The sequence below is a fragment of the Perognathus longimembris genome, chromosome 8, assembly GCF_023159225.1.
Source record: "Perognathus longimembris pacificus isolate PPM17 chromosome 8, ASM2315922v1, whole genome shotgun sequence".
NCBI lineage: Eukaryota > Metazoa > Chordata > Mammalia > Rodentia > Heteromyidae > Perognathus > Perognathus longimembris.
In genome coordinates, this window is record NC_063168.1 from 69,889,922 (window position 1) to 69,902,460 (window position 12,539).

The window sequence follows — 12,539 nt, forward strand, 5'->3', positions numbered from 1 at the left end:
AAGCCACTCTCTTCCAGATCCTCAACAGCTCCTGAGCCTGGCATAAAACTTAAGATGATGCATTTGTGGCTCAGCAATAAGTGAAAGTGGTCAGGCCTTAAATCATGCAAGCCTCGTTCCATGCCCTGGCTTCTGACCTTCCTTGTGAGGGTGTTCTTGACAAAGAAGTTGTTTTGTCCTTCTAAGTCAGTTTTCTTCCTCATAGAATTTCTGTTCACAAGCCATTTTGCACCTTTGTACATGACATGTAATGTAGTAAGTGATCAAAAATAAAATAAATTGGCCTATTCGTTAATTTGGTAAACATTCCAGAATTAATAAGCCCATCCTATAACTAAGCACTATTGTATATCTTATTTTTCAAGAGTCCTTTTTTCAACTTGATAAGGATACTTATTGCTCTCTAAGAATTGGGATAGCCTAGTGCTTCAGGCCCATAGTAAGTGCTGTATAAATGATGCCTATTTGTGTTCTTATGCCATGGTGTTTCTCAAAATTGGTTTTGTTTTATCTATTATATGAGGCTATATAAACCTGTCCAAATTGACATATTATGGGAAACTAAAAAGGTGAAAGGAACAGGGATGTCCTTAAGGAGGAGATAAAACCTATCCATATGGTCTTTATGAAAACTACTTTGATTATATCATAAGACATTCTATAAAGGAATGCACCAAATACCTGTGGTACAAGAGAGGGACTCTGAAATGCTTATGACGGATGTTGAAAAGGTAGTTAAATTCATATTGTCCACATTTTTCTTGAGTAGTTATAAGTTCAGCTGTCGGAAAACATTGAAGAGAAGCCTGCCACATCAGGTTTATCCTGACACTTTCATATGGTAAATCCTCGGATTGATCCCTTTTTAGGAGTAGCTATAATCCAGAGAGTAGATATGTCATTCAGCCATCAGTGATGGAGATACCCTTGACCCACATTATGGTCATTACTTGGGATTGATTGATTTTCATATGTTGAAATTAGCCTATAAGCTGTTACATATGACCTTTGTCTAATAGAAAAGTTCTGGATGCAAACATTGGCTTTATTGTCTTATTAAAAAGGAATAAAGTTGACTTTGAATCTGTACCTATGTTTTATTGGTTATGTTATTTTTCTCTAAACTTTGGGTTCCTTCAAAGAACAAGACGTTCTGCAGAGTTATTAATAGAATTAAATGAAGTAATAGAGATGAAAGTACTGGCAGTTTTTCTGTCAACTCTATGTCACTTCATCTCCATCCCTTCTGCTTTCCTGTTAACCTTTCTCATAGCCTTCCCTTCTCTCCTCTCCCACTCTGCCTCTTTCTTCTTATCTTCTCCTCCCTCTCCCATTTTAATTATTCCTTTTAGTCAGCTAATGCAATTGTATTATCACTCAATTACAGATTGAGTGAGGAAAAATATATTTGAATAAATTTGTTTTCTTATACAAATATAATTCCTTTTAATACATGCTGCTTTTGAACCCCACCTTGCATGATTGGCAGCTGGAAGCCATCTCAGAACATCTTAATCATGGGATTAATCCTAATAATTTATTCCTTATGCATTGAGTACAACTAATGCTAGCTTCTATCTCTAGTTAATCTCTGAAAGCTAAATATGGCATATATATATAAATATATATATATATACACACACACACAAACACACACTCACATATATATCAGCTGCTGTATAGATAAAACTTGGTTTAGGAAAACCTGCTCAAACTATTTTTAAGGGTAATCATTAAATTGATTAGAAAAGAATCCATAGTGATTTTATGGGATTTCTTCCTCCTCTCTTGAATGTGGGTTTGTTGGAGTCATTTTCTGAGCAAAGACTTCATTTCTTATTTCAAAAAGAAGATAACAACTTTCAATGGAAACCATTAAAATGAGTTATTGATTACTGGCATCCATAAAAAGATCTTAACACATTGTAATTTACTGGAGAGGGAAGTGTAAGTATTTATCATGTGTCAGTAAAGGTATTCTAGTATCTGTCTTGACAAGATAATTAGGTAAAATTGCACACGAAGCAATCTGAATTGTAGGCACAGAATAAATGGGCGGACAAGGGAAGAAGTAGTGTTGACCGAGAGAGAATGGGCTCAGAATACAGTCAAACAAAGATAAACTAAAGAAACTTACAATTGCTGTCCATTTTGTACATAAGTCTGCCTTCAAACTCTGCCTATCAGGGTGTTAGAGATGAAGTATGGCAGGAAAAATTCTTGGATTCTTACTGCTAGGAGAGAACTAATATCTTTATTTACTCTTATTTAATTGTTTTAGACTCCATTGTAAAGAAACATGAGAAATGCACACCTATTTTTGAGTCAGTTTCCTGTGCCACTATGCATCTAGTACTTTCCAGAGCTGACTGCACTTTGAGTAGCAATCTTTATCAGGAATGTTTTCTAACCTGTCATCCATTTGTGCTTGCTGTTCCTTGTACAGCCTGTGCTTTCTTGATAGTTTTTTTTTAAACATTTCTGTTTCATTCCTGTCCACAATGTCAAACTCAAGTACTTCTTTCTACATGTAAGCCATTGATTCCTATTAATTTTTACTTCCTCTGAACTCATACATTTTTAGGGGTCCTACTTCTAATTGGAAAATAATTTTGTGTCCTTTGTCAGCTTGTAACATTACTTTGCATTGAAAATTGACACTAATTATAACTCCACTAGATTTTCACACCTGCATGAGAATGCTATGATGTAAATCCTTACGTCCTTCCTTGAGCACGGTGCCTGGAATATAAAGGAAACCTGATTTCATGCCTAGCTGTTTGTCTATTTGGTGTTCATGGACATGTATTGAGTACATACGGTCAGCCCAACGTGGACCTTGGTATTGAGATGCTAAAGAAAAAGATGTCAAATGATTGCCTCCATCAAGCAGCATAGTATAGTGAGAGAGACAGATAGATGATAAATAATTAGTGCCATAATAGGAGATTTTTCAGCATGTGCCAGTAGCTCAAAAGAGGGTATCAGAAAAATTTTATATACTGAAGACATGATTTTTATCGATAGGGGTATTTTTATAAATGTTTGAACTGTGTCCTAATGGGGGAAAATATTTTTTCTTAAAGTAAAAAGACCCTTAAAAGGTTTATCTGAACACTAGTTGGATGCCAGTGTCTCATACCTGTAATCCTAGATACTCAGGAATCTGAGATCTGAGTATTGTGGTTTGAAGCCAGCCCTGGCAGGATAGTTCAGAAATCTATCTCCAATTAAGTACCGAATTGCTGAAAGTGGAGTTGTGGCTCAAGTGGTAGAATTCTAGTCTGGAGCAAAAAAGCTTAGTGCATAACCCTGAGTTGAAACCCAGGAGCAGCAGAAAATTAAAAACAAAAATTATTTGAACACAGTACTGGTAGTTTATGTCTATAATCCTAGCTATCAAAAAGATTGAGATTGATTTCCGGTCAGTCCATCTCCAAAATAAACAGCAAAAAGCAAAGCTGGTGGTATGGCGCAAGTGTTAGAGCACCAACCAAGATGAGCAGAAATCCATGAATTCAGACTCCAACTCAGCCAGCAATAAAGAAACTTAACACAGTAACAGAATAAATCTATTTATTTATTTATTTATTTATTTATTTATTTATTTATTTATTTATTTATTTATGTATTTATTGCCAGTCCTGGGGCTTGAACTCAGGGCCTGAGCACTGTCCCTGGCTTCTTTTCTCAAGGCTAGCACTCTGCCACTTGAGCCATAGCGCCACTTCCGGCCTTTTCTGTTTATGTGGTGCTGAAGAATCATGCATGCTAGACAAGCACTGTACCGATAAGTCACATGCCAGCCCAAACCTGATATTTTGACTTCTTAGACTAACCTTTTTTGTCCCACGTATTATTGTTCTGTCATAAAATCTTTGGAAGTAATTCATACTAACTTTGTCTACAAAAACCATAAACTATATGCCTTTCAACCCTTTGTGAAAATGTTAACTTTAATAAGCAGGGCATCATTTCTGAGGCCTTGCATTACAAATGCATGAGCCCTAACTTCATTGCTGCCCCAGGGGCCTTGGAAGTTGCCCTGGGCACTTACTCTCCCTGCTGTGGAGGGAACCCCGGACAGTGTGCATTTCTCTTGGCATGCCAGGCTGCCAGAGAGCCCTACAGCAGTTGGCAAATGCCAGTGGGTGCTAGGGAAGGCACTGAGGTTGCCCTGGGCCCAAGGCTTCTCTCTGTCTAGGGAGACGCTCACCACCCTTCAAAACAACACCACCAAACTAGCCAGTCGAACCACAGCGCCTTGAAGTATTCTTCCCCAGTAGCTTAACGTTAAATAACTTTAAAAATTATATTTGATATTTGGAATAAAAAGATGCCTAAGTATAAAATTTAGGACATAGCTCTTTTTCTTTCTTTTTAAATTGATTTATTTTCAAAGTGATGTGCAGCGGGGTTACAGTTTCATACGTAAGGCAGGACATATCTTTTATTCAGTGGCATTCCTATGGATCAATCTAAGTAAAAGTACCATTTTTTTTTTCTGTTTTACTTTTGTTTAAACAATGTGTGTGTTGGGTATCAATTCATGACTCTTGAAGGCAAAACTTCTGTCTCGGCGTTGTTTTTTTTCCCCTCTCCTGACCCCACACACCATTTCTTGAATTACAGTAAGATTGTTTGCAACATTTTTGTACAGAGTCACAGATTTTAACTTTTGTATGACCTAAATGAGTGACTTAGAGTAGAAGCTGGCAAATGTGAATGCATTGTATAGCTAGGAAGCATTGGACATCTCCTCCAACGGCAGGAATATCTACCTTACAGGTAAGCCCACCTGATGTGTAATGTGTGAAATTGGTGCAGTACCACGGTGGGCATCAACACGTTTTTGTGTAATTTGACAGGTATCTGGGCCTGAGTGGCTACTGTCTTTTTACACAGGAAGAACTGACCACTAACAACTAGACTTTCTCCTTAGATAACAAGAACAACAAAAAATAATGATATTTAACATAGGAAGCACATTCTAACCTTGTTTCCTTTTCTCTTCGTTTCAGTTTATCCACAGGAGAAATTGAACAGCGAGCCCAGACCCTTCATCTCTTTGAGACTTTGAAGACTGATCCTGAAGCCTTCCACAGGCACATGGTGAAGTATATTTACCCCACTATTGGTGGCTTTGATCATGAAAGGTTACTCTATTATTTTACACTTCTGGAAAACTGTGGCTGTGCAGACATTGGGAATCCTGCCATCAAACCAGAGAGCCACATCCGACTGCTGAAGAAATTTAAAGTGGTTGCATCAGGTAGGATCCTTGTTTTCCTGTGCGAACTCATTCTTCCAAAGTAAAGTTAGAGATTAATTTTCTTTTTTTTCTTATTTATTGCCAAAGTTAGAGATTAATCTTCTATCCACAGTTGTGCCTCATGTATTGTGATCCGCAGAATCCACAGAATTTTGAAATTAATTGACTTGAATTTAATGCCAGGAAGTAATAAATGAATACATATAAAAGGTAGTTTGGTGAATGCTCTGGTAGAGGAAAATGTAAGGCGTTATTGGGGATTGAAAAGGCAGGGAGATAGTCTTTGCAGGTGTACCGATATGGAAACTGATGCACCAGAAGTAGAGTGACCTGTGTAGGATTGCACAGCTACCTAAAGTTCAGGCTCGGAATAAAATTCAGAACTTCTGATCTAGTATAAATTTCTTGATCTTTTCATTTATCTACACAGAGGACTATGTGTATATCATCTGTTTTCTTATTTATTTTCTTCAATAGGTCTTAATTATAAAAAGATGACAGATGAAAACACGAGTCCTCTTGAAGCACTGGAGCCAGTGCTTACAAGCCAGAATATCTTATCTATTTCCAAGCTCGCTCCCAAAATCCCTGAAAAGGATGGACGCATGCTTTCACCAAGTTCTCTGTACACTGTGTGGTTACAAAAGCTGTTCTGGACTGGAGACCCTCACCTCATCAAGCAGGTCCCAGGGTCTTCACCCGAGTGGCTTCGCGCCTATGATGTCTGCATGAAGTACTTCGATCGCCTCCACCCGGGTGACCTCATCACTGTGGTAGATGCAGTTACATTTTCTCCAAAAGCTGTGACCAAGGTAACTGAAAAACTAGACTGAAGTAGACTGAGTGCTGTCGAAGAAATGAAAATCATTCTTAGGTCCTGTAGATATGCTTTTTAAATTTTTTCTTTCTTGAAGTAGAAGGAAATTACTAACTTGATTTTTTTTGAGATGGTGCTAAGTATTGATGATCATTATCTTCTGTTAGAAGTGAATGAATAGTTAAAAAAATCATTCTCACTCTAGCTTAAGGATACATTTTATACTTGTGTTTCTCATGGATATATCATTTTATAGTAAATACTGACCTATCCCAATTGGAAAGTGTAAAGAAGCTTGATTCTCTAACATCTTTATTTATTTAGAATAGAGGCTAAAAACTTAGTGGTGATTATGTTGAGCCCTTAAGAAATTCCATATTAATATCACACAGTACATATAGCTTACTGATAGAATTATCCATGAAATGTATGACACATTAACCATTGCTTGATGATTAGATCTTAGCGGTTGGCTCTGTCTTAATGTCTGCTTGCAGTCTTTTAGTGATGTGTATTTATTCAGAATAGATGGCGTGGTCCTACTCCTCTCCTTGCTCTCTCCACCCAGATACCACTGCTAAACAAATGTCCCTCTGTCCCAGCCTGTGCCCCAGATATTACATCCCCTCTTCAGTCTCAGTCTCATTCTCTGCTTTCTCATCTGTAGAACTCTTATTGCCTTTAGAACTCGCTTTTTCTCTCCTCTTGCCCATCTGCTGTTTTCCCTGTCACCAAGTCAATCCAGTACCTTCTTGTAATGTTTTTGTTATGGTTACTACTTCGTGGCCAGAGGATAGTTGCAAAGACTTGCAAACCATTTGTTTAGAAGTTTATACAGGGGCTGGGGATATAGCCTAGTGGCAAGAGTGCCTGCCTCGGATACACGAGGCCCTAGGTTCGATTCCCCAGCACCACATATACAGAAAACGGCCAGAAGCGGCTCTGTGGCTCAAGTGGCAGAGTGCTAGCCTTGAGCGGGAAGAAGCCAGGGACAGTGCTCAGGCCCTGAGTCCAAGACCCAGGACTGGCCAAAAAAAAAAAAAAAAAAAAAAAAAAAAAGAAGTTTATACAGGAAGAGATTCAAACCTGTGTGGGGATAATGCTAGACTTTACCCAAATTGTTAGATTCATGGTTGTGGATAAGGAAGGGCTTCTTCATTTTCTTATTGCAACCCCAAGGATTTGGTTTTTTTTTTTTTTTTTTTTGGCCAGTCCTGGGCTGTGAACTCAGGGCCTGAGCACTGTACCTGGCTTCTGTTTTGCTCAAGGCTAGCACTCTGCCACTTGAACCACAGCGCCACTTCTGGCCATTTTCTGTATACGTGGTGCTGGGGAATCAAACTCGGGGCCTCATGTATACGAGGCAAGCACTCTTGCCACTAGGCCATATTCCCAGCCCCATCTCCAGGGATTTCACTACTGTTATAAAAAGGAGAAAACTATCCAAATTGTGTTTAAGGAAGAAAGTAAGAATGGTTTTAAAGGGAGATGGCATGATGTATTTAACACAGCATAACTTTGTAGTAATTTATGGCTACTTTTAAACTCTTTAAGTTTGCTACTCATCAGCTGTGTGGTGTAGCTTCAAAAATTCTGTTAGACTTTTGCTTCTTCCATAGGAGACTGGGGCTAAGTAATCTGTGTGAGAGAAATTGTTATCTGATTGTGTGGGCAAAACTAAGTTGGTAATGAGAAGGAAGCTCCAATTTGAACGGAGGGAGATATTCCATAGCCATTATTCCTATCCATTTATCTATTAACTGTACTATTGTTCGGTTCTGTTGCTAGAGCCACAGGTTTTGGAACCAGTCCAGAAGCTGGGGGAGGTCAGTAGGCTCAGAGAGCCTCAAATACTTCAGACAAAGAGGATCAACCTTGTTCTGGACCGTGTTCTCAGTAGGGTTGAGTCTAAATGAGAGAGGTCAGAAAGGTGGTAATGTATGGGAAGGGACTAAACCCCTGGGGAGGAGGGGCAGGGAGACCTGAAATCCAAGGAACTGGCTCCAGAGCTAGGACCTTGCACTGGCTAAAGAGCAAGGAGATCATCCAAGGCCCTCTCCTAGCCCAGGGTGAAGGACGATTTAAATACTGTGTGTGAGGTTGGGAGTGGCTAATAGAGGCTAATTCTATGGCTAATTGTAAGCATGTTTATAGAGGAATGTAAGACAGTTTTAGACCTTCCGTCAGCAATTATTTATTCATGATGATATTTACGATTGGCATATAGAGCTCAAGTAGAGTTTTAGCTGCGATTTATGATATTTTAATCTGATGACTTTAAATTATAAGTCATGCTTATCACAGAAATCTTCAATTTTCATCAGCCAACCATCTGAAAAGCAGTTATTTGAGCTCATGTGTGTTTTTGTGCGACAAAGTTGAAGTGGGCAGTAGCAGGGCTTGCGTGGTCTAAGGCACTAGATTTAGGTTCCAGTCACTTCAACAGCATGGGTTTGAATCTCACTGCTGCCATACTTGGATATTTACTTTTGTCAGGTGTGTTTCTCATGCCTGTAATCCTAGTTACTCAGGAGACCTGAAGATTGTGGTTCCAAGCCAGCCCAGATTGGAAAGCCTGTGAGACTCTTCTCCAATAGACAACCAGAAAGCCAGAGCCACCTGTGGCTCAAGTGGTAGTGTGCTAACTTTGAGCAAAAAAGCGCAGGGATATCGCCTAGGCCCTGAGTTCAAACCACAGGGCTAGCATTAAAATATAAAAAAGGTGAAAAGCTGATGCAGTAGTTTCAGTTGATTACTCATTATGTTCTCTTAGCTCAGATAGTATAATACAAGCTTAGATGTTTCTTTCTTTTTTTTTTTTTAGTATTTCTTTTTTTAATTTTTTTATCTTTTTTTCTTTATTGTCAAAGTGTAGTACAGAGGGGTTACAGATTCATATGTAAGGCAGTGAGTACATTTCTTGTTCAACTTGTTAACTCCTCCCTCATTTCCCCCCCCATTCCCCCTCCCCCTTTCCTTTCCCCCATGAGTTTTACAGTTGGTTTACACCAAATAGCTTTATAAGTATTGCTTTTGTCTTTTTATCCTTTGTCACTTGAATTTGATATTCCCTTTCCTTATTTTTTATTATCTGAAAGTAATTGTACAAAGGACTTTCAATTCAAAATGTCAGTTTATGAGTACAGTGCATCTTGATTTGATATAGAGGTTCTTCGCTATGGACTATTCGCAAGAGCTGGTTTTCTGCTGAGTCATCAATTAGAGAGGTTAAACAGCTACATTTGAAATTGCTTTGATATCTAGCTATAACATTTTCTTCCTTTTTATTGGCAACTTCATTTTCTAATCAGAGTGGAAAAGCACAAAGTTGAGAAGGAGATACACAGAAAGAGAAAGAGAATAAAAAAGAAAACAAAACACAGCCACACCTGTCAGAGGACACATTTAAGAGAGGAATACAGCTGGATGTGCTCAAATTTGCAAAACACCAGATGTTCCCACAGCTTGTACATCCTGTTAAAAATGTAAAATAAATGTGTGCTATTCATATACACAGTGCAGTTTTCAAATGTGTTCCCACACTGAATTCAGAACCAAATTTGTAGAAAGAACGGGTAGGGTTACTCAAGAGTGTTTAACAAAAACAGTATACCATTGTTTAGATATATTAGAATTTCAAACAAACATATCCCCAAATTTGACTTTTGTGCTTAATCCATGGTAAGAATTCCAAGGCAGGCTCTTTGTATGCTAATGCTTCTAATGCTTATACTATCCAGCAGTTAGCAACATTTCTATTGAAAGCATAGGGAGCTAGTTAGTTAATATGTTTAGGAATTGAATAACAATAGAAGACATAAAAGCTGGTCAAAACAGGTTTTGCTTGGCTTAGAAGAGATGTGGCCAGAGGAAGGGAACATGTTTAATCTCAGTCATATGTTTCTACCTCTCACTTGCCTTTGATTGCTTATAGAGCTATATCCATCGATAAATGCATGGAAATTAATCCTGTCATGAAATGTTGCTAAGGAGTTTGCTAGAATTCTTCCTTAAAATCCCTTGGGTGATTGTGCTTCTTAACCTGGATTTAGTTAGGCCACTCCTATTCCTTTCCTTTTCTGTCTGGTGGTCTACCTCAGTTACAGCTCTCACTGTTTGTCATTCATTGCTACCCATGAGCATGGAGGATCACAGCCAAGCCAGGCAGATGAATTCCAGGGGATCTTACCTCCAATTAACCAGGAAAATCCTGGAAGTGGAGATACAGCTCAAATGGTTTGGAGTACCAGCAATGAGCAAAAATGTTAAGTGAGAATATGAAGCAGAGATTTCAAGCCCCACTACTAGCACAAAAGAAAACAAAAACTTTATTGTATCTATTATGCTACACATTTAAGTTAGTCAGCTTCCCCTTATTATAACCAATACTTGTGGTCATTAACTTTTATAAAGGGAGAAAGCTTACTTTGACTCATAGTTTTGGAGGTTTTGGTGTGTGATCAATTAGCCCTAGGGCTTCTGGCTGGTGATGAGGTACCATGGCTTAGCAGGAGCACAGAGTAGAAGAAAACTGCTCACCTCACAGTCATGAAAAGAGAGAAAGAAGAGACTGGGATGGTACAGTCCCCTTAACAACTCTGTCCCAGTGACTTGAACACCTCTTCACCTTTCCTCTGCTTGAGACAAGGCAAACTGTAGCAATACTTAGTAAATACTATGTTCCTCTTAACTTGCTGGGGCAAGGCTCCATGACACTGGGGGTGGTTTCAAAATGCTAAAGAAGAATGGGAAGACAAAGTCAAGTTGAAAAACAAGAAGTGACCAAGTTATCTTTGGGAAGCAGGAGATGGAGGGAAAGGAAAGAGAAATTTTTTGTACTATCACAGATAACTCATCTGCAGCCTGTTTGATTGGACATTTTAAGCTGAAGCTTGGTTATTTCACTTTATTATGCTAAGTTTTGAACTCTAAGTAGGATTTTATCACTGATTTAGATTTCCTCATATTTTGAATTTAGGGGGAAGAAGTGTTTTTAATGCTCTTATGAGTATTTCTTTTATTCCATTTCACTCCTTCCCCCCCCCCAAAAAAAGAACAAAAACCAACCCAGAAACAAATCATTTCATGGCCTTCATTATAGACTAAAAACTTTAGTAATTCCTGACATGTTTCTGATTCTGATTTTACCCACTTTGAATATTACGAAAGAGTGTGCAAAGTAGCTGGCCTTTATAGCTCTTGAGTACATATTTAGACTATGCTGTTTTGCATCTGTCCCCTTAGCGATCTTCTGGTGCTACTCTAAAGGAATATTTCATTCTCCATATGCATCCAGTTGTCTTCCTTAGTTTGCATCCTTAGTTTTTGTAACAATAGTAGTAGTCATATACCCAGAGTTCTTCCCGGTAGCACTGGGAGCCAGAAGTCTTAGTTAGCCAGTGGCACTGTTTTCTTCACAGCTAGACCCAGGAATGGCTGAGAACTTGATCTAGAGCTACAGTTCAGATCACTGCTCATCCACAGGTATTGCTGAGCAAGTGACTGGAGCTGCCTGTACTCCATATGTGCCAGCGTCCCATAACAACAACAACAAAAAGGTCACTGTCACCTCTGTGCCTTTTAGCAAGAGTATTTGTATTGTTGCTTCATTTTCTAGGTATGCTCAATCTTCAACTTAGTATTTCTTTCCATATATCAGTTATCCAAGTTGGTTTTTGCCTTCACTTCCTGCAGCTGTATTGGGTGGGAGGTGGGAGACAAGGAGGTGAGACATTCATTGTCTTGCTTTGTAACCTAGGCTGCCTTGAAGCTCACTTTGTTGCCCAGGATGGCCTTGAACTAGTAAATTTCAAGCTTCAAGTTCCTGAGTGTTGGAATTAGAGTTGGAAACCACTATGCTTGACTTATATCTTTTATCTGGCTCTTGATATGCAATATAATATATTCAATTTGATGGTATTTCATCTTGCCTTTTTTATTGACAAAGATAATAGCTATTGTCTTTACTTCTCTACTTCCTGGTATAGTTTATATACTCCTTAAGTTATCATTTAAATATTCATTATCTTAGATTATAAGTTCTGAAACTTTTGATTTCAGGATGATTAAAGGGTTTTTTGTAGTAAGATACCAATAATAAACACATATATTGCCTGAAATATGATGTTTTAACTTAAAAACATTGTATTTCAAGAAGACAAAAAATGAGAGTCTCATTAGTTTTACTTCTGTATGTCTAGCTTACTGTAACACAACTGGCTTCTTCTTTTTGTTTCTGCATTTAGCCTATTATTTTGATTGAAGTACGTGAAGAAAGCTTAAGCTAATATACATGACAGGTTGGGATTTCATCCTTAGTTTCTGTAAAGTATCAGGGCATTTTAATCTGTAATTTGGGGTATACTTTAATACTTCACTGAAGCTGAATAAATCCAAGTCATAGATTCTTAAACATTAGTAACCATTTGGAATCTGAAAAAAAAAATCATT

At 38.2% G+C, this 12,539-nt stretch overlaps 1 protein-coding gene across 1 annotated transcript in view; it reads left to right on the forward strand.

Annotated features, from left to right (window-relative positions):
- Nbas (NBAS subunit of NRZ tethering complex) overlaps positions 1–12,539 on the forward strand; it is a 248,911-nt gene that overhangs the window by 180,237 nt on the left and 56,135 nt on the right. The window contains exons 43-44 of the mRNA XM_048353401.1: positions 5,022–5,272; positions 5,750–6,084. Of these exons, the coding sequence (XP_048209358.1) occupies positions 5,022–5,272; positions 5,750–6,084 (586 nt within the window). The remainder of the gene's footprint in view (positions 1–5,021; positions 5,273–5,749; positions 6,085–12,539) is intronic.